The 23,594-nt window shown below is 38.3% G+C and overlaps 1 protein-coding gene across 1 annotated transcript in view; it reads left to right on the top strand.

The window, feature by feature from the left end:
* MYO5A (myosin VA) overlaps window positions 1–23,594 on the top strand; it is a 195,255-nt gene that overhangs the window by 101,652 nt on the left and 70,009 nt on the right. Inside the window, exons 10-15 of the mRNA XM_069459699.1 lie at window positions 2,896–3,161; window positions 4,351–4,432; window positions 8,460–8,600; window positions 10,441–10,566; window positions 18,070–18,153; window positions 23,286–23,447. Coding sequence (XP_069315800.1) covers window positions 2,896–3,161; window positions 4,351–4,432; window positions 8,460–8,600; window positions 10,441–10,566; window positions 18,070–18,153; window positions 23,286–23,447 — 861 coding nt within the window. The remainder of the gene's footprint in view (window positions 1–2,895; window positions 3,162–4,350; window positions 4,433–8,459; window positions 8,601–10,440; window positions 10,567–18,069; window positions 18,154–23,285; window positions 23,448–23,594) is intronic.

Raw genomic sequence — 23,594 nt, forward strand, 5'->3', positions numbered from 1 at the left:
ATTGACTGTCAAAAGATTCTGAAAAAATAATGTGTATGTGTATGTATATAAAAGAGTGAAAGAGAAGAGAAAAACAAATATTTAACTTTTCTCATAGTTTAAATTAGTTAAAAATAAGAAGTTAAAAAAAATAAAGTGAATTGTCAGCTCCCCCACCTCCTGCAAAAAGATAAAACTAAAGTATTAGATAACAAAGCACATAGATTGGGATAGGGTATTTGGAGTTAGTGGTACTTAATTACATTTTGTTAATTATGTAAGTTAATGCTTCTATTATAAAAATAGTAACAGAGGCCGGGCGCGGTGGCTCACGCCTGTAATCCTAGCTCTCTGGGAGGCCGAGGTGGGCGGATCATTTGAGCTCAGGAGTTCGAGACCAGCCTGAGTAAGAGCGAGACCCCATCTCTACTAAAAATAGAAAGAAATTATATGGACAGCTAAAAATATATATAGAAAAAATTAGCCGGGCATGGTGGTGCATGCCTGTAGTCCCAGCTACTTGGGAGGCTGAGACAGGAGGATCGCTTGAGCCCAGGAGTTTGAGGTTGCTGTGAGCTAGGCTGACGCCACGGCACTCACTCTAGCCCGGGCAACAGAGTGAGACTCTGTCTCAAAAAATAAAAAAATAAAAAAATAAAAAATAAAATAAAAAAAAAATAAATAAATAAAAATAGTAACAGAAAGTAAACCTTTCAAACTAATAGAGAGGAAAATGAACTGAAAAAATTCCAAATATAGCAAGAAAGGGGTAGAAAAAGAAACTTAGAAAAGGTGGGACAAATAAAAGCACTACAGATAGATAATTAAAAATGGACTAAATGCTCCAATTAAAAGACATGGATTCAGGAGTTCGAGACCAGCCTGAGCAAGAGCGAGACCCCGTCTCTACTAAAAATAGAAAGAAATTATCTGGCCAACTAAAATATATATAGAAAAAAATTAGCCGGGCATGGTGGCACATGCCTGTAGTCCCAGCTACTCGGGAGGCTGAGGCAGTAGGATCGCTTAAGCCCAGGAGTTTGAGGTTGCTGTGAGCTAGGCTGACGCCACGGCACTCACTCTAGCCAGGGCAACAAAGCGACACTCTGTCTCCAAAAAAAAAAAAAAAAAAAAAAGACATGGATTATTAGACTGGTTAAAAAATTCAAATATGCACTTTTGAAAGAAGTATTCTTAAAACATAGAGGTACAGAATGTTTGAAAATAAAAGGTTTAGAAAAGACAAACCATACTAGCTAGAACAAAACTGGCAGAGCTATTATATATCGATATTGAACAATATAGATTTTGAGGCCAAAAGCAGTACTAGAGGGAAACAGAGTCACTTTGTAATGATAAAACATTTTATTCACCAGGAAGATGTGATAGTTCTAAACTTGTATGCACTTAATGACATAGCTTCAAAATATATAAACAAAAATCACCAGAAACCACAGGAACAAATAGACAAATCTATCATAGTGGGAAATTATCAACTTTTCTCAATTTTTGTAGGTAAAGTAGTCCCAAAATGAGTAAAGTTATAGAAAATTTGGACCAAATGGTTAATAATCTTGATCTAATAGAACACTATGGTAACAACTTTCAAATAGAATATGTTTCCAAAGTGCTGGTCTACTTCTCAATAATGTCAAATCATATATACATATATATAATACATTTAAAATGTATATACATAGCGGCTTATTTAAAGAAATTGAGCCAGGCTGTTAACAGCGGTGCTGATTTGTGTCTGAAGTGATTACTTGGGAGGAAGGGGGATGAAGAAGGAAGAGCTGTTTAAGGGAGAAGGGTCAGGGATGAGAGAGTCAGGAGACCCAGGATCTCATGGCAACTCTGACATCAATTGGCCATGTGATTTTTAACAAGCTATTTGTTCTCTTGGATTCTATTTCCTCATTTATCAATTAGAGACGACAATGTTCACCCTGCCTATCCCCCAGGAATGTTATCCGATTTAATAGATATTAATACATATCAGTGAAGATGTTGAAAAATAAAATTCACTAACATGGATTAAATTAAACAAGTATTTATTGAACACCTACTCATGCAAAGCTTATGAAAGACATTCTAGGGAATACAGGGATATGTAAGTCACTGAAGAGATTCTAATCTAAGAAGTCCCATAAATAACTCCCAAGTTTAAAACCCTGCAGTGCCCTCCCACTGCTCTAAGGATAAAGACCAGCCATGGTGTAGTTTCTGCCTGTCTCTGTGGCTTCATCTTACGCATTTTCTCCCTCACTCAGTTTCCATTCCTCCTACTGATGGTTTCCCTTCCACCACAGAACTTTTTACAGCTGTTTCCTGGGCTTGGAAAACCCCTTCCTTCCTCTTTCACCCAGTTATTACCTTCAGTTCCTTTAGTTCTCTGTTCTATTTCTGAAGGCAACTTTCTCCTGCCTGCCTGGATAGAGCACACTCCTCTCTCATGGACTCTGAGCATAGTGTCCTTCTTTGTGGCAGTCTGTGTTTCAGGGAGCAATAATTTGATTAATATCCATTTCTCCTAGTGACTCTAGGAGGGCAGAGACCATGTCTGTTTTTATTTTCTGACACGTAATAGGCACTCAGTAAATGTTTGTTGACTAGCTGACTGATTTTCTGATTGACTGAATGAAGGCTTCCTAAGAGAGATATAAACAAATACTATAAAGAGTCAAAGGAAGAGGTAATTTTTGAAAAGAGTCCTAGAAGAGATTGCAAAATGCCACCTAGATGCTGGTTTGATGAATGAATGTGGTTGTTATCGCTAATCCACTTTGAGTGATCTTGGTGTTTATTATAACAAAGAAATTGCTGAGTTTTATTTGTTAACTGTTTGTTAACATTTTCCAGGAAATTCTTATTTGATTTATCTGGTCATAGGAAATAACCCATTCTCTTTTATAGCCCAAGCATGAACCTCTCACCATTTTCTGTGACCTCATGGGTGTGGACTATGAGGAGATGTGTCACTGGCTCTGCCATCGGAAGCTGGCTACTGCCACGGAGACATACATCAAGCCCATCTCCAAGCTGCAGGCCACCAATGCCCGTGATGCTTTGGCCAAGCACATCTATGCCAAGCTCTTTAACTGGATTGTAGATCATGTCAATCAGGCCCTCCATTCTGCTGTCAAACAGCACTCTTTTATTGGTGTACTTGACATTTATGGGTAAGTATATTTAGCTTACTGGTCTGCCAGAGAGCATTTCCTTCTGGGACGTACCTAGTAACTCTAAGTGGGTATTAGATTCTGTCTCCTACTAGTAAAGAGAAGGGAAACCCTGCCTATGACAATTGAAGAGTAACTTAATGATGATACAAGTCCACGTTGCTTAAAATTTAACTAAAAAAAAAATAGTTCAAATCTGGAGCTAATTTACTAAGCTAGCAGGTGGAATTATTGGTTTTCAGGCTGTCATGTGGTAAATTATCACTGAATTTCTAAGTATCTAATTTAATTTGCTAGTTTGCCTTCCCTGCGTACCTTTCTTTAACTGGTAAAACCTTTCTTGCACATTTGTGCTTGTTTGGTACCTAATTTTTCATTTTCTGGTTCAGCTTTTTGAAAGAACCTATGAGATCTCTATTTTTATTTCCCTTCTATGTATGTGGCTTTATCATAATTCTGTTATCCCCATTGGGGGTAGATGAGACCTCTAAAACTTGTAGTGTTGAACATCTCTGCATGATGGGGCCTTTAAAAAAAAACCTCTCTGTGCTTGGCTGATCCTCACCTGCTGGGTACATATTCCATGTTGCTGACTTGTAAACCTTTATCTTCTATGAAATCAACTTAAGTGTCCATCAGTGGATGAGTGGATAAAGAAAATGTGGTGTATAACCATGGAATACTACTCAGCCATAAAAAGGAATGAAGTCATGTCTCTTGCAGCAACATGGATGAAACTGGAGGCATTACCTTAAGTGAAATGGTTCAGAAACAGAAAGTCAAATACCACATGTTCTCACTTATAAGTGGGAGCTAAGTAATATGTACATATGGACATAAAGAGTGAATATTAGACATTGGAGACTTGGGGCGGAGGGTGTGGGATGAGAAATTACCCAATGGGTACTACATACACTGTTAGGGTGATGGTTACACAAAAAGCGCAGACTTCATCACTACTAAATATATCCATGTAACAAAACTGCACTTGTATACCCTAAATCTATAAAAATAATAAAATAAATTTAAAAATTAAAAAAAAAAAAAACCTTTGTCTTCACTGATGTAGAAAGATTCACAATGTTGGGGGATTTCCCATTTCTTTCTTCCTAATGTGCACGTGTTGTATATTTTTAAAAAACTTTTTGTTCCTTTTCTTCCCTTCCTATGTTATTTTTTGCTATCACAGATTTGAAACATTTGAGATAAATAGTTTTGAACAGTTTTGCATAAATTATGCAAATGAAAAACTACAGCAACAATTCAATATGGTAAGAATTTTCTTCCTTGAATAATATTCCACTATAAATTATTCTCTTGAGTTCCTACTCTTTGTCTAAAGCCTGGTTCCTGAAATGAAGTTGTGAATTATAATTATGTCATGGGGTTTAGAAAAGCTAAATTGCCAAGGAACTGATGATTCATAAAATGATGCAATGTTAGAAAAACTTTTTATGGTCCAGGTGGAATTCAAGGCCATCTTTGGATTGCTGTCTGATAATTATGAAAATTTAAAGTAAATAAATTGAGAGAAGCAGGAAGTGTGTTAGGTAGTAGCATTGGGAGTATGAACGTTTGAGGCTAGGGATATCCTTCAGTTTGTTATTCTGTGGAGTTAGGACTATCTTAACTCCTGTTTGCTGTATTAGCAAGATGTCAGAACTAAAAATCAGAACTTTACATATTCTCTTTTCAACAGCCAGAGACATTCACTGAGACAATGGCAATGGGAATATTTTGAGAGTAGCTCTCATGAAGCAGTAATATTAAATATATTAGAAAATTATCATGATGGAAGATTTGCAGGTGCTTAAAAATAAGGCGCAGCAGACTGTAATAGTAAAAGACACAGACTCCAGAGGTGAACTGCCTGGGTTGGAATCTGCTCTGTATTGGTTTCCAGGAAACCTTGGGCAAGTTAATTGACTTCTCTGGGTCTTAGCTTCCTCAGGTGTAAAATGGAGATAATAATCGTTCCTACTGTTTTATAGATTAAATGAATTGGGATATGTCAAGTGCTCATCATGTGCTAGGCACAGTTCTAAGTGAAAGATTGAGGATAGTTAGTAGTATTGGTGGAAGAAGATATTAAAAATGAGTCACCCATAGGAATTGAAAGATAGAAGAGAGCTGAAGGGCAGGAAAGGTGCCTTTAATATCCTCATCTTATGAAGAGAGAGGTCAAGTGGCATGATTTATAGTTGATGAATGAAAAATAGAAATTTAAAGACAAAGTTTCAAAGTCAATAAAAACCAAAAGAGGATCTGAAAATGGTAATATTGGGACAATAACAGAGGGGCAGTGGGGAAGGTGATATGTGTAAATTTAGTCTCATTTATCACAAAATCAATAGATAATCTTTCAAATTGAAATCAGAAAGTACTGGGAATGATTGTATGTGGAATAAATAACATAAAAAAGAGAAGAAGTAAAAGGAGAAAGTAGCTGATAAGCATATTCCTTAAAAATATGTAGGTAAACATCAGAAGCAATAGCTAAGGGCATTAAAAATGATTGCCTCTAGGGAGTGAGACTGGGGTTGGAGAGAGATGGGATTGCTGGTTGTCATTATAAAACCTTTTAGATTGCTTGATTTTTTTAAAATATTGTATATGCTTTGAAAAAACTTGAACCATCTTTGTTTATGCAAATTAAGCTGCTTATCACAGTGAAATAATATAGAGGTGCTCTTAAAATCTTAGACTTACAACTGTTTCCATAATATGATCGGTGTATATTTCACCTCTGTGTAAGGAATGTTATAAAAACCTATCAGAAACCAAACTGAGCATTATCATTTCTCAAGGTTTTTCTGAATTTCTTAATATTTTAATCAACGCCACAGCCTTCCACACTTTTCTGGTATATTTCAGTATGAAGTGACTGGAAATATGAGGAACCTAGCCAGCCACTTTAGGAACTGGCTAGTTTGTTTCTCAGGGGCCTCACTGTCTCTGCATCTGTGTTTCGGTCTCTTGTTTTTCCTTCTCTTTCCTGCTTCCTGTCTCTATCCACCTGTTTTTCTTTCTCTCTGTCTTCACACACACTTCCCTATCCCCATACTGCTTCTTTGCTTCTCTGCACAACTGCTCCCCTCCCTCTCACTATCAGATGACATATTCTTTCCTTCTAGTCGATATATATTTTCTCTGCCTGAAGGTTTCTGCTTCCTCGCTCACTTCAAACTACCTGTGAATTCAGCAGTGGTTGGAATGCTCTTCCCATCCTCTTAATTTGCTTAGCTCCCATTCATTTTGGCTTCTTTCAGCGTCAGCTCCCATTGCTAATTGCCTAATTATTTCCTTGTTTCCCAATTCGGATACCTGAGAGAGAGGAAGAGGGAGAATCTGATTAACCCAGTTCATTTTTTTCATCAGCGATCTCTGGCCATAGAGTGCCCTCGTGTACCCACACTGGTTTAGTCAGCTGTGACTGGTATGTGGGGTCTCACAGTAAAGAACATGGCTGCATAGGGCTGCTCCCTGCTCCGGGGCTGTAGGTCGGGGGAATTGGCATGAGAAGCACTGTGATAGGCATGTTTACTTCTTGGAACCTTTGCTGTATTGACCAAGGATCTCTTGCCATATTGAACCTTATGCCCATATTCTTTGACCATTGAGCATCCAAAATTTTTGAGACCCCATGGGCTTTCCAAACTAGATATAGAGATTGTGTGAGAAATAAGCTCTATTTGTAAAGTCAAAAACAGTGCTTTTGTTATCAGTGTGGAGACTGCATATAAATTAATGAAATTTTAAAAAATGACAGAGCTAATTGTTTTTGGAAGATATTGGTACCATCAGTCAGGGCATCCTGCTGACATATGGTGCCCTATTTGCCTTCTCATTAATCAAAAGAACAGAAGAAATTTTCTTTCTAACTAGCATGACATAAATATTCATACGGATGACGTTTTTCTACTAAAGCGTATTATAGCAGGTTAGACTGCAAACACTGCTAATGAGCCAAGAGTGATATTACAGTAAGTCTAGTATAAAGTGGAAAAGTTCCAGCTGCATGAGGAGAGTACGCATCGGAAATCTGGTAGCACATAAGTTTCATGGGGCATGAGGTCCTATATGGGTTGTCTGATTATAGCCACAAAAGGCTCCTCTTCCTAGAAAAACAGTAATATGTGCAAGAAAACCAAAGGAGACAAAAGAGACAAGTAAAGGAAAGTGGTGGTCATTAGCATCTGTAGAGACTAGAAGTTGTGGTGTCAACCGCACTGGCTGGGCAGTGCCTTGAAGCAGGAGCTGAGCAGTGGTTGGATTGCCCTTCCCATTTGGGCTAGTTTGGCTCCCATTCATCTTCAGAGCTCAGGTTACACAGGCTTCCCCAGGGAAGCCTACCCTGACCAGCCTATATCCAAACTAGAGGAGGACTCTTATTCCCATAATTCACATTACTTTCCTTTATAATATTATTATAGCTTGTAATTATTTCTGTCTGCCTCTCCCTCTCGTCTCCAAACTCCATGAGGGCATTGCCCACATCTATGTTGCTGACCATGTGCCGTGACTGGCTCATAGTATATAGTCAATACATATTTTTGCTTAAATAAGTGAATGGAGATGAGAAGCAATGGTGAGGATGGCGGCTGAAGTCTTTAGCAGAAACAACAATGGACTGGTAGTGGTTGCAGCTGCTTGCAGAATAGGATGTAGAATCCAGAAATGTGAGTCATAGATTCCCTGACTGTAGAGAATAATCAAGGCAGACACAAAAGACCAACCATTATCAAATTTTGAGACGGAGTCTCACTCTGTCACCCAGGCTGGAGTGCAGTGTCACTATCATAGCTCACTACAGCCTCAAACTCCTGGGATTAAGCAATCCTCCCACCTCAGGCTCCTGAGTATAGCTGGGACTACAGGCATGCAACACCATGCCTGGCTAATTTTTAAATGTTTTGTAGAGATGGAGTCTTGCCATGTTACCTAGGCTGGTCTCAAACTCCTGGCCTCAAGTGATCCTCCCACCTTGGCCTCCCAAAGTGCCGGGATTACATGCCTAAGTCACCATGCCTGGCCCCTTTATCAGCTATTTAAAACATTTACATACCTGGATTTACTTGTTCACCAAGAATCCTGTGTGGCTGAGGTTTTACTGTCTGTGGCTTTTATTTGCGTTCTCTGTGTAAATCATGCTTCTCCCATGAGGTCGTTGTTGCTGGAAGCCATGAACTATCTCAAACTATGTTGATATCATCTTAGTGTTTCTTATAAATATTGCTTTTTGACTATATTCTTTATTATAATGATCAAGTAATGATTGCTTTTTCTTTTTCATTTCAGCATGTCTTCAAATTAGAACAAGAAGAATATATGAAGGAACAAATTCCATGGACACTCATAGATTTTTATGATAATCAGCCTTGTATTAATCTTATAGAATCTAAACTGGGCATTCTAGATTTGCTGGATGAGGAATGCAAGGTAAATATGATTTTCTGGGGTATGTAGTCTATCAAAACAGGTGTATCCAGGTCAGCAGATAAGTGGGTTTAAGCAGAAATTCATCAGTATATCATGAGATGCCATTGTGGCAACAACAGGGACATGAGTCACGCTAACTTTCATTCTGAAGGGATGCTAGTCTCTAGGCATTCTAATTACAAGTGAAACTAGGAGAATTTCCCTTCTCTTCTCAGCTGATTCTAAAAATCTGTGAAAATTTGGCATTAGATACAGTTACTACCAATTTTAGCTGCATTTGTTATTAATTTGCTTATATGTAGTACTTTTTGTTCAGTGATAGAATTTATTTAAAGACATGCAGGAAATTGAGAAAAAGAACTGTTTTGATTAATAGTTGTTTTTTATTACGGACATATGACAAGGATGCTTTAATATTTGAAGATGCAGCATTTTGGGAAAAATACTGAATCCCCAGCTTTACTACTAACTGAGTGATCTTAGGCAAACTTATCCTTTCTCTAAATTTCCTTTTAGTTTATGTGCAATAAGTTACAACTGACCACAGGTTGATCCTCCTAAGCATCCAGACATTCTACCACATTAAGGATGCATGTAATGCGAAGGTGCTCAGCCTCACTTGAGATTAAAAAAATGCAAAGCAAAGCAAAAATGGTATACTGCTTATTGCCCATCAAATAGGCAATTTTAAGGCTGGGCGTGGTGGCTTATCCCTATAATCACAAATTTTGGGAGACTGAGGCAGTAGGATCACTTGAGGCCAGGAGTTTGAGACTAGCCTGGGCAACATACCGAGACCTTGTCTCTACAAAATATTTTTTAAAAATAAAAAAGAAAATTCACAGGGTATGGTGGTGCTCACCTGTAGTACCAGCTACTTGGGACGCTAAAGCAAGAGGATTGCTTGAGCCCAGGAGTTCAAGGCTAAGTGAGCTATGATGGATCCACTGCACTCGAGCCTGGGCAATACAGTGGGACCTTGTCTCAAAACAACAAATAGATGAGTTTAAACTTGACACCTTTCATTTGCAGTACTAAATGAATGTTGCACATATACCCTTGATGAAGGGCATGAATTCCTACAACATATTTTATAGGAAATTTGACACCATCTATCATAATTGTAAATACATATACCTTTTCGCCCAGGAGCAGAAGTGCTGAGAGTTCAGCCTATGAATGTACTTGCAAAAGTATACAAGGAGTATACATACATATATATATACATATATATATACACGTAAGAAGAAAGCTGTGACAGTTGTCATAATAAAAAATCATTAACAACCTAGCGGCCATAAATAAGAGAATGCTATTATTAAGAAGAAGAAAAAAGTGCTGGGAGTACATAGTATGCTCCCATTCATGTGCACACCTTAAAAGAAAGGAATAGATAATGAAGTTGGAGGAAATGGCAAGCGGAAACCATTCTCTATTTTATACCTTTCTGAATTTTATAAATATTTCACTATGTGTAAATGTTACCTTTATTTATCAGAATTTTAAGAACATACACAATAGCCATGGTGTTTTATCTTATCATAGGTTGGTGAGGTTTTCATTGTTTTAAAAGCAGATCAAATGTTTATTTGATGATTCCTGGAATAGAGACATTGAGTTGCTCAAAGATTGGACTGGATCACCATGGAAAAGTCTCAGTCATACTCTTCATTAGTAATTGGTTTGGGGCCTGTAAGAAAGAAATTTGGAAGGAATGAGTTCCTAAATTGAATATAAATGTTCTTAGGTAATTCCAAAAAATGGTCTCTTTGTAGCCGATGCATTATCAGGCTTTGAGTATTCACCTTGTTTTCTTTCTTTCTTTTTTCCCTAAATGCAGATGCCTAAGGGTACAGATGACACTTGGGCCCAAAAATTGTACAACACACATTTGAACAAATGTGCTCTCTTTGAAAAGCCTCGTCTGTCAAACAAAGCTTTCATCATCCAACATTTTGCTGACAAAGTAAGGAAACTTTATATCTTGTTTTTTTAAATATTTAAGTTAAATGTGCAAAACAATCAACATTCAAGAGGTATAGGGGCCCCAGTTCAAGATGGCTGGATACAACTAGACAAAACTAGTGTACACCTCTCCCACAGAGAGCAATCAAAATTAGTGAGTGGATATTCACATTTCAAATAGATAGTCTAAGAGAGAACACCGGAATTCAACAGGGACGTGACAGGAATTGGGAAAGCAGAGGAGTGGGAAGTTACACACCCTGCTCAGCCGGGATAGAAGGAAAAATGGGAGAAGCTCCCTGATGTGGGGAAAGCGTGAGTGAGAGATCCCTGGGGTTCCACACTCTTGCCAGGGACTTTTAAAATCCTAGCTATAGGGAACCCTTAGGCCTTCTCCGGCCCCCAGACTAATGCAAGGAGCTGCCTAGAGAGTGCGCGGAAGCATTCCTCAAACTCACATGCAGTCACAGAGGCTTTTGAGCCCTGCGTTATTCAGACAGCCCAGATCCTAGAGGTCTCTGTCCTGCTCAGGGGACTCCACCATTGTTGCTACAGCAGCAGGGCCACTGAGGGAGCAGGGAGCGGGGAAGCTGAGCACTTTCATATGCCCCTAGGACAGATACCACTGCCACTGCTGAGGGAGGCAGGTGCAAGCCCCACAGCAGTTTGCCTTTACTGAGAGGAAGCTGCCCTCCCTGGTGGCAAGTTCATGAAACAACTGCCCTTCCCCGACCTGAATATTCCTGCTGAGGCCCGCAGCCATTCTGGGAGCCCAGCCCCAGCAGTTTGAGCCCCCATCATTGCCCCACCAGGCCAGGAGCAAGCTGGGAATCCAGGTGTTTTTGTCCACCCCAAGGACAGAGACCACTACTGCTGCTTAGGGAAAGAGGTACGAGGAGATCATGCACCCCACAGTGGCCTGCCTCTACTGAGAGGAGCCCACCCTCCCTGGTGGTAGGCCTGAGGCACCACCACCCTGTCCCTACCTGGGCATGCCAGCTGCAGCCTGGTAGTACCATTCTAGGAGCCAGTCTCCAGAGGTCTGCATCCTACATGCTCTGTACTGCCACCCACTAATCCCACTGACAGGACCCACCCTCCCTGGTGTTAGGCCTGTACCACACCCACTCTCTGCCCCCGCTTGAGCATTCTACCAGCGACCAAGGGATCACCCTGCCTCTCCCTATCACAGGGAGGCCTGAGGACGAGTTTGCCAGCTCAGTCCTGGTCTGGTACCCACAGGACTTGGGTACACTGTCTAGGGGATTGGGGATTGGGGATTACCTAACCTAGTCCACCACTTCTGGCACCTGAACACTCCTCCAGGGATTTGAGGTCGGGCCAAGCCAAATTGCCAGCAACACCACAGCTTGTACTCACCTGGATGCATCAAAAGGCAGGGTTCCTCTGCCTCTCTACACAGAACAGCAGTGTTCTCCAGAGAGAACAGGCAAGCCACAAAGCTGTCTTTTTTGGGTTGAGGAAAGAGGTTCTGCCTCAAAACCGTTTAGGCAGAGAGAGGGAGGCATTTTTTGCTACTCTCAGCAAGCAACATTGGGGCCTGGAGATAGATGACGGTGTCTTAATTAATGGGACACGGTCATGATAGAGAAGCAGATTGTGTTCCTGCCAGCCCAAGATGTGGAGCTGGTACAGTGTTCCCCCAAGACCACTATGGAAACTTCAATGCAATTCACCAGGAGTCCTAGACCCCCCACCTCTCCATCACCCAAGTCAGGCCTGGAGACTGTCCTTATCTTTGGGGTATCTATGGACAAGCTTGATGGTCCAGCCCCACACAGTTTTGTCCCTCCATCTGGGGCTGAGCAGGGAACTTAGGGCACCAGGCATTCCACAGACTAGTCCATCTCCTGAGACAAAAGAGAGTAGATACCCAGTAAACAAAGTTCAAACACATACCCCACTGGCTTCTGTGGCATCTGGCTCTTACCTGTAAGTGCCACCTACTGGCCCTGAAGGTTGAAATGTACTACTTAATGTAATAGTGCTGTCAGAAGGCCATAGTGCTAGAGAAGGAGGTAAGTTTCCTAAGACCTCCACAGTTGCAGTCCCCCAGAAGATAGTGGGGCTGCTCACATGCCCAGTACGTCTCTACTACCATCAGCGTTTCAGAAAGCCACCACGCAAAGGCTATGAGTTCCTATGACCAAGGAAATAAAGTCTTTCCCAGATAAGCAAATGCTAAGGGAATTTGTCACCACTAGACTGGTCCTGTAAGAAATACTCAAGGGAGTTCTAAACATGGAAATGAAAGGTCAATACTTGCCATCATAAAAACCCATGAAACATTAAAACTCACAGGTCCTATAAAAACAGTTTCACAATTGAGAATACAAAGCAGTTAGGTAAAAATTAACATTATGATAGGAACAGAACTTCACATATTAACTTTGTATGTAAACAAACTAAATGCCTCACTTAAAAGATACAAATTGGTGGAATGAATAAAAAAATCTAAATCTCTGCTACATTTGAGATAATCAGTTAACTGGTAAAGATTTTTGTAGACTTTAAGATAAAGGAGTGGAAAAATATTCCATACTAATGGCAGTCAAAGGAAGCAGGCTAGCTATACTGATACCAGATTTAAAAAAAGACTTTAAATCAACAACAGTTAAAAAAAAAAAAAAAAAAGACAAAGGCCCTTATATAATGATAAACGGATCAATCAGTTCAATAAGAAGATATAAACATCTTAAATATATATGCACCCAACACCCGAGCATCCAGATTCATAAAACAAATACTACTGGACCTAAGAAAAGAGACAACAGTATAGTAATAGTGAGGGATTTAAAACATTGACAATACTGGACAGATCATCAAGGCAGTAAATCAACAAAGAACTAAAACTGGACTCTAGAACAAATGGACCTAACAGACATTTGCAGAACATTCTACTCAATAATTGTAGATATACACTCTTCTCATCAGTGCATGGAATATTTTCCAAGATAGACCATATGTTAGGCCACAAAACAAGTCTCAATAAATTTAAAAAAATCGAAATCTAACAAGTATCTTCTCAGAATACAGTGGAATAAAACTAGAAATCAATTCCAAGAGGAACACTCAAAACTATACAGATACATGGAAATTAGTCTGCTCCTGAATAATCTTTGGGTAAATGATTAACTCAAGATGGAAATTAAAAAAATTTTTGAAATGAATGAAATTAATGACACAAATTATCAAAACCTCTGGGACATAGCGAAAACGGTGCTAAGAGGGGAGTTTATAGTGTTAAGTGCCTATTTCGAAGATTGAAAGATCACAAAATAATAACCAAATATTGCACCTCAAGGAGCTAGAAAAATAAGAACAAACCAAACCCAAAGATAGCAGAAGAAAAGCAATAACAATAATCAGAGCAGAACTAAGAGATCAAAATTGAGACCATAAAAAAAAAAAGCAAAAGATCAACAAAATGAAAAGTTGGTTCTTTGAGCTTATTTATTTTCTTTTTTCTTGGTTAATCTAGCTAGTGGTCTATGAATTTTATGTTTTCAATCAGAAATGAAAAAGGAGATATTATGACATACCACAGAAATACAAAAGACAATCCAAGACCACTGTGAATGTTTTTTTCATCCACAAACTAGAAAACCTGGAGGAAATAGATGAATTTCTGGAAACATATAACCTCCCAAGCTTGAATCAGGAAAAAATAGATATCCTGAACAAACCGATAATAGATAGTGAGATTGAATCAATAATAAAAAATCACCTAACAAAAGAAAAACACCCAGGACCAGATGCGTTCACAGCTGAATTCTATCAGATGTTCAAAGGAGAACTGGTACCAATCCTACTGAAACTTTTCCAAAAGATCAAGAAGGAGGGCATACCTCTCTAATTCATTCTAAAAGCCATTATCACCCTGATACCAAAGCCAGGAAAGTATGCAGCAAGAAAGGAAAACTATAGACCAATATCCCTGATGAATATAGGTGCAAAAACCCTCAACAAAATATTACCAAGCAAAATTCACCACAATCAAGTTGAGTTTCATCCCAGGGATGCTAGGATGATTCAACATACACAAGTCTGTAAATGTGATTCACCACCTAAACAGAATTATTAATAAAAACACAAACCATATGATCATCTCAATAGATGCAGGAAAAGCTCAGTAAAATCCAGTATCCCTTTACACTAAAACCCTCCATGAACTGGGCATAGAAGGAACACCTCAAAATAATAAAAGCCATTTATAACAAACCCACCACCAACTTCATACTGAACAAGGAAAAGTTGAAAGCATTCTCCCCACAAACTGGAACAAGACAAGGATGCCTGTTTTCACCACTTCTATTCAACATAGTACTAGAAATACTAGCCAGAGCAATCAGGCAAGGGAAAGAAATAACGGGCATCCAAATTAGAAAAGAGAAAGTTAAATTACCTCTCTGTGCTGATGATATGCTCTTATACCTAAAAAACCCTAAAGACTCCTCCAAAAGATTCCTAGATATGATAAATGAGTTCAGTAAAGTCTCAGGTTATAAAATCAGTGTACATAAAGCAGTAGAATAGCTATATGCCAGTAAACAACCAAGCCAAGAATTCATCCAATTTACAATAGCTGCAAAAAATAAAATAAAATACCTAGGAATATATTTAGACAAGAAGGTGAAAGATCTCTGCAAGGAAAACTACAAAATACTAATGAAAGAAATCATAGATGGCACAAACAAATGGGAAAACATCCCATGCTCATGAATTGGAAGAATCAATATTGTTAAAATGAGCATACTGCCCAAAGCAATCTATAGGTTCAATGCAATTCTTATAAAAAAAAAAAAAATTAAATGATTAAGTATGAAATGTCCAATTTCCTTAAGTACTAAGTTTGACAGTTGATATCTCTGACATTTCACTTTGACACTTCTTGTTTTATGTTAAGGTACATCCTCAGTCTTTCAAATTCATGTTTAGGCTTGTGATTATCTTTTACATTTTGTTAGAGCAATTTTTGTGAAACCATGGATAAGTCAAAAATTGGTATTATTTTCAAATATGAGTTCCATTGTAGAGCAAATGCAGTGTAAACAGCTGGAAATATCAAACAAGTGTTTGGGAAGGATGTGGCTAATAAATGCACAGTACATCTATGGTTTGAGAAGTTCCGTTCTGGTGATTTTAATCTTGGAAATGAGCCATGTGGGCAACCTGAGACCAAAGTGGAGATGACCTGAAAGATGTAGCGGAAGCAAATCCATCTCAGCCTATGCGTGAATTAGCAGCAAGGTTTGACATTACTATTCCAACAATATTGGACCATTTGAAACAATGGGCAAAGTAAAGAAGTTGAATAAATGGGTTCCTCATGAAGTAAACGAGTATCAGAAGAGAAATAATCTCAAAGCTTACCTTTCTTTGCTGTCACAACAATATGGTGAACCATTTGCATACCCTATTGTTATGTGTGATGAAAAATGGATTCTTTTTGACAATCACAAGCATTCAGCACAATAGTTAGATAAAGATGAAGTGCCAAAATGCAATCCAAAGCTGAATGTTCATTAAAAAAAGCTAATGGTGTCTGTTTGGTGGTCCAGTGCTGGTATTATCTACTACAGCTCCATGAAACCTGGTCAATCGATTATGGTGGATGTACTGTAACCAATTGGATGCAATGATGAGGATGCTTGCGATTAACCAGCTGTGATTGGTCAACAGAGACAGGCCAATCCTCTTGCAAGACAAGGCTCGACCACATGTCACACAAACAGCACTGCTCAAACTACAGAAACTGGACTTGGAAACTGTTTTTCATTCACCATACTCACCAGACCTTGCACCACCTGACTACCACTTGGGGTACTGGTGTCTACCCCAAGAGAAAAGAAGTTATTATATCAAAAAGATACCTACATGATGGGTGCAACGCACACTGTCTGGGGAATGGACACGCCTGGAGCTTTGACTTGGGGGGACAGGCGGTACATGGGCAACGTATGTAACCTGAAATTCGGTATCCCCCATAATAATAAGATGAAATACAAAAATATATATATAAAAAAAAAGATATCTGTACTTGCATGTTTATCACAGCACAATGCACAGTAGCAAAGATATAGAATCAACCTATGTGTATACCAACTGATGAGCGGATCAAGAAAATGTAGTGTGTATATACACAAACACACACACACACACACACACACACACACCATGGAATTCTACTCAGCAATAAAAAAGGTTGCAGCAATCTACCTGGAACTGGAGGCCATTTGCCTAAGTGAAGTAACTCAGGAACAGAAAACTAGACACCATATGTTCTTACTTATAAGTGGAAGCTAAAGTATGGATACATATGGTCATATATGGTGCAATAATAGACACTGGAGACTCCAAAGGTGGGAGGGTTGGGGGAAAATGAGGGGTGAAAAAATACTTATTGGGTACAGTGTATACTATTTGGGTGATGGGTACCCTAAAAGCCCAGATCTCACCACTATACAATATATCCATGTAAAAAAACTTAAACTCCCTAAATATGTCAAAATAATAAAATTTTAAAAATTTTTAAAAGGAGGTATTATCTTTTTTTTTTTTTTTGCTGATGCTTGCATTCTTTAGGACCTTATAGGAAAAGCGATCTTTAGTTTTCTCTTTCTTTTACCTAAATTGAATGATACACAAAGTAAATATGGCTCTGTAATCCTCCATCAATAATTCTTAAATCCAGGAAACTCTAAAAACCAAGTCTTTTTATACTTCAGTTAGTGGCTAAATCTGATCTCTGACCTGAATTATTAAAATATAAGGTTATTTGTAGTGTTTCTTTATCCTAGTTAGGCTAGATATTTACATATTTCAGTGTATACATATTAAAGTGTTTGGTTATAGATTGCTGTCTTAGACCCTGCTAGAGGTATTAAAACATGGTGTATCTCTAGATGCCTGAAAAATTTTGAGTTCTAAAGGATAGCTGATCTCAAGTGTTTCAGAGTAGAGATTGTGGACTTGCATCACCCTCTGTGAGTGATTCACTGGGTCCTTTCTAACATGCTGTCTTGCTGCTTCATAAGTTCTCTAGTCGACTTAGCAAATCAGCAGCCATGAGACTAATTTATATTTCAAGAAGGTTGTAGGGTAAACTTTGGGGTAAGCTTCCTGGGGTTCATTTTTAAGAAGATGGGTGGAGTCAGCCTTAGAGGAGCTCTTTATGGCCAGGATGAGAGAAGAGGATCTATTTCTTATGAGTCTGTTTCCCTATGAATTGGGAGGATCTTTTAGGCCCCAATTACTCAGCACTACCATTGTTCCCTAAGAAAAACAATATTTGGATTGTTTTACTCTAGAGTTAACACATTTCTTACCAGGAATGGCACTGGTTTCTTATAAAAGACTGATGATACCTCTTTACTGAGAGCTGGTCATATAGCTTGATCCTAGTAAATATTTTTGTTGTTGATGATGATGATATCTATTGAAAAGTTTTATCAGTTAAGGAGATTTTTCTGTGTGTTTTCAGGTGGAATACCAATGTGAAGGCTTTCTTGAAAAGAATAAAGACACCGTTTTTGAAGAACAAATTAAAGTTCTTAAATCAAGCAAGGTAACCATGGATAGGCTTACTCTAATCGGGATATATGCAATAAAATGTTAATTACTTAAGCACTAGCTTTTTAACAATAATAATGATTTTTCTACCAAACATCAGGCTTACTTTTAGTTTTTAATTTATCATATATAGCAATTACCTCCTGTCAGGTGCTGTTCTATTAATAAATGTCTTACAAATGTTAACTCATCCAGTCCTTATAATGAGGTGGTATTATCATTACTTTCATTTAATGGTTGAGGCAACTAAGGCACAGAGACTTCATAGCTAGTGAGTTTTCAAGCCAACTTAAAACTCAGGCCATCTTCCTTAGAATCTATGCTTTTAACCAGTGTGCAATGTTGTCTTTCAGTTTTATGTGAAATTATTGCCTCCACATTGGTTCTAGACTCTTTTATGCCTTTGTGAGAGTCAGTGAGAGAAAACAGTTTTTCTGCTGTGTCATTTTGAAGGGAAGTGCTAGAAACATGGCCTTATAACTCCATCCAGATGGAGGTTGATCTCTGGATCACCAGTGTGTGCAATTCCAGGCGTGGCCCAGAGCACTTTGAAATTATTTTTCTCAGGCATAGATACTAGAAACACACTGCTTTCCAGTGGGAAAAGAGTATTCCAGATGGCAAAGAATTATGATGGCTACGCATTAAGGTTGATCCCTACCTCCACCCTTTGACCTTCATCCAGAAAGGATGGCGAGGGGAGCTCAGTTCAGGGAGCAAACCAGGAAGCCAGTTACTTAGTTCAGCAAAATGAATTTTCAAATATTCAGTGAAAAAGTAAAAATCTTCATGCAACTCTTTTAGATTACTGACTTACACTGTTTGTTTTTCTGGTTTATTCTAAGAGAATCCCTGTAACTTCAGTGCAATGGTATATGAACATTTTGACTCTTGTTTTTGGAATAAAAACTTTTCCTTTCAATTATTTTGGTAACATTAAGATCATACAAAGACCAAATCCCTTGAGTCTTTTCTGAGTTTTCACCCTCTGAAAATAATGAGTCAAAGTATCTATAGCAAAATCAGGGGTTTTTTTTTTCCCCTCTTAATTTAACAGGCACTGGGCATTAATGCATCCTAGATTTTAGGATTGATATGTGAGAGAAAATTTCCGTAGTGCCAATCCTTGGGTATTTTTCAGTTAAAGATCTTTATTATTTTGATTTATGAATAGTGATAAAAACCATGAAGTTCTAGTGTTATCACTTTGCCAAAGTAATTTAGCTTAAACAGAACACTCACAGGTTCTCATTCTTTAGCCACCTTTAATCAGTTGTCTTTATTCTGACTTAATTTTCTAGTTGGCCAATGGGTCCTTAAGCATCAGAAGGTGCTATGTGTTCTGATGACTCATTTGGAGTGACTACCAGTCTATGTAGCATTGCTACAATTGAAGTGGGGACAGTGTATGATTTACCTAACATAGCTTCAAGGCCTCCTCTGCTCCCAGTCTTTGCAGAAACCAAACCTGGGGGTGTGAAATTTATAATTTCTCTATACCTAATAGAAGCAACTATAAATAGTGTTAATTTGTTCTCTTGGAAGTACTAATTTTAGAAGATTAATATTTGTGTTAAGTGTTGTGAATAGAATTCTTTTTTTGGTAATACAGTGTAGGGTCTGTTTGTGTGTATATGTGTTTTGTCCTTTTTTTTTTTTTTTTAATTTTATAGCCCCTGGCCAAACTTACAACTTGAAAGGGAATTGTAAAATTAATAGAAGGTGTCTTATTTGATATTTTTCCACCATCAAGAAATTTTCTGTTGCCACATGTAATATCAGTAAGCACATAAATAAATTGGAACTTGACTAAATACTACTAAATTTCAATTCTACCACCTACCATTACAATGACTCTTAACCCCTACCTTCTGTCTTGCTGATTAAAGAGGAGAAGCACAATTCATCTTTTGAGTTTATGCCTTAGATCTCTCAACTATAAAGTAGCATCTGGATAGTGTCTATTTTATGGAGTTGTTGAAAGGATTAAATAGGTTGTATTAAGCTCTTAGAACAGTACTTCATGCATAAAAACCTCTTGCTGAATAAGGATGCTGTCATTAATGAGATTATTTCCAACATCTTCATGAAGCATTACTTGGATTCTGCTGGGGTTTTTTCACTATTTACAAGACATATAAGTTCATTCCTAAGCAAGTCAGAGCCCTGTCTTAAGAATAGAAGATCAGAGAAATAAGATGAAACATCCAGGCATATCTGCCTATTTATCTCTCGGTCTATCTTTAGATAAAATTGGCATCGCAGTCAGTGGGGAATGGATAAATTTTGCAATAAATGATTTAAGAAAATTGGGATTCAGTAAGGTAAATGAGATAGGCAGAGGTACCTGCACTTGTGGGAAGTTAGGCACTTAATCAAATATTTAGGTACTATCACATCATAAAGTAGTAAGTGCTATAAAGGAAGTAAGACAGGGCAGCAAGCCAGAGAGTGACTAAGCTTGGACAGGGGCGAGGTGCTGTGTTGGCTGGAGTGATCAGGAAAGCCTCTGTAAAATTGACATTTGGGCTGAAACATGAATAACAGGAAACAAGGCAGAGGGAAGAGCAAGTGAGGAGAGCTGAGACTGAATAAGCAGATTGTATTAGAGGTAAAAAAGGAGGCTGGTGTGGCTGGAATGTGGTAGGTGAATAGGACATGTAGAATGGGTAGACAGGGACCACTTTCTGGAGGGCGGCTTACAGACTTGGTGAAGAGTGTGGATTTTCTTCCTGTTGCAGAGGAAAGTGTGGAAGGTTTTCAGATGAGGAGTGATATGCTGCTGTGCATAGGTGGATTTGGGGCAGGTGGAGATGGGGCCGGAGTGACCTAGAGGGAAAGATGGATGGAGATTGTAGCAGTGGAACTGGCATGTAGTTTGTGGGTAGTGTTGACAGCTGTTGTTGATGGATTGGTATGGAGAGTGAGAGAAAGGGAGAAATTGAGGGTGACTTCCACCTTGTGGCCTGAGGTACTGGATGGATGGATGGTGCCATTTACTGAAGTGAAGATGCGTGAAAGACCAGACTTTGGGAAAAATATTCAAGAGTTCTGTTTTAGCCGTGTTTTGCTTGAGATGGCAATGAGATAGCCAAGTGGGCATGTCATTTATAAGGTTGGAAAGGAAAGTCAACAGATCAGGGGGGAAGTCAGAGAAGGTGATAGAAATGTGGTAGATCTTTAGAACTACTAATAAGTGGCACTAAAGCTATGAGACTAGATGAGATTACCTGAGGAGAACATATAGATAAAGCATAGTAGAGCTGAGGCCAGAATCTTTAGGATTCCAACTTTTAGAGGCTGGACAGAGGAGAAGCCAGGAAAGAAGTCTGAGAAAAATGGCCTGTGAGGAAGCAGGACACTGCCTAAAGAAGAACTTATAAAGCAGTTTCTAATACAACCATTTAAAATGTACTTTTTTAAAAAAGAAAAGTCAATGTAGAGAATTGAAATTTATAATTTCTGTGTAGAGGAAGCCACACCAGGCATGCGTGCGTGCATGCGTGCGTGTGGGTGTGTATTCTGAACTCCAAATACTAAGCCATTTTCTGGTATGTGTTGTAGATGCTAAGTTAAATTCACCTACTGCTGAATATGATACTGCAGCCCAACTCTATTAACCATTTCACACAGAAGAAAGAAAAACAAAGTTTAAGCAACTTCTAATGTAGAGCCAGCAATTTATTTGGGAATAAGACATCATAGATAAGATTCTGGAGTACATGGCCTATTATTGAACAGTCTAGCATCTTAACCCCATGCTGAGTTTTCAAATCAAATCTATTAGGAACTCTCATTTTTCTTCTTTGGAACACAGCTTTAACATTGTAATACAAGATAATGTTAAAATATTTATTTTCTTCTTGGTTTATAGCCAACCATGCTAGAATATATTAATATTATTTATTCTGTAAAGCAAGGACTATATTCATTTGTGCAGCAAGCAACCATTATTGGTATGTTATACACATCATGAATTTCTAAATTACTCTTGATTTTCTAAATTATTCTTATGATTGATTTACACATTAATATAATAGCAAATGAAATTATATGATTTTATTTCTTAGTGAAAGAACTCTCATAGAAAACTATTTTTTCAAATTCACCATTAAGAAAATTTTAAAAAAAGAAATTTTTTTCTGGAGATAGTCTGACATTATTAGACAAATAATTGCTAGTTGAAAACATAACTACTTAGAAGAATTGATTTTATTTATATATTTATATGGGATGTGGTACTGTTATAAAGAGATGTGCACATATCAGATGTTCCTGTGGATTAGTTTGAAATCTCTTTTGTTTCATAAAATTTCTCCTAGCCATGTTGATTAGTACAATCCACCTATTTATTAAGTATGAGATCTTTTAATAGTCTTTCATATTGCTAACCTAACAGAACACAAAATTGATTACAGGAATTATGTATTCATTCAAGTTATAAATTTCTTGAAAACAAATAGAAAAACTTACAGGATAAAGGTAGAGTTTTTACACTTTTTTTCACTACAATCCAAACTATTTTCTAAAAATTATTAATTCATGATTTTTTATTATATAATATTATAGAGATGTTCATAACACCCTTCCTGCTGAGATTTTTCAGTGACATTTTGAGTCATTGCTCAGCACTGGCGTGAGTGGGTAGACAAATGAAGCAGGTGGGAATTACGCCTGAAAGATAACTGGCAAACCTGGACTAGTGTTTTTCTCCACCTGATGATAAAACAGTTTGTGGAACTGGGGTAATAAGATAGACAGGACTTTCAGTTACTATTTTGCTTATAAAATAATTGTAGTTCAAAACCAGTATTATGTTTAGAGTGGCCCTTTCATGTGAATTAGGTTTTCAAGTCTGAGGGAAGTAGTTTTGAGTTTGCTTTCCCTAAACATGGTTGTAGAATTGTTGCATATTTCCACCTATAGTTCTGTAGCATTTATCTCTCCTTCCTCTCATATTTTTGGCTCCCAACACAGATATTGATGATTTCTGGAATGTGACTCGGACAGGGGGTTGCTTAAGGAAGGAAGTCACTATTTATTGAAAGTCTATGATGTTTCTTCTGTGAAGGTGTACATTTGAATTTGGGTTTAGAATGTAATTTCCCTTCACTGTTTCTGACTCAGTTTAAGATGCTACCAGAACTATTTCAAGATGATGAGAAGGCCATCAGTCCAACCTCAGCCACCTCTTCAGGGCGCATACCCCTCAGCCGCACACCTGCCAAGCCTACCAAAGGCAGACCAGGCCAGATGGCCAAGGAGCACAAGAAAACGGTGGGGCACCAGGTGAGTTCAGGGAGCCACTGCTGCTGTGCTCCTTCCCCTCTGGCTCAGCTGACGCCTCAGGTCTTCCTTCGGCCTTTCAGGTAGGATTCTCAGGTAAAGAGAGGCTAGAGCTTTCACTGTGAGATCACATAACACCATCCACGCAAA

This window comes from Eulemur rufifrons, chromosome 2, assembly GCF_041146395.1.
Source record: "Eulemur rufifrons isolate Redbay chromosome 2, OSU_ERuf_1, whole genome shotgun sequence".
NCBI classification, from domain to species: domain Eukaryota; kingdom Metazoa; phylum Chordata; class Mammalia; order Primates; family Lemuridae; genus Eulemur; species Eulemur rufifrons.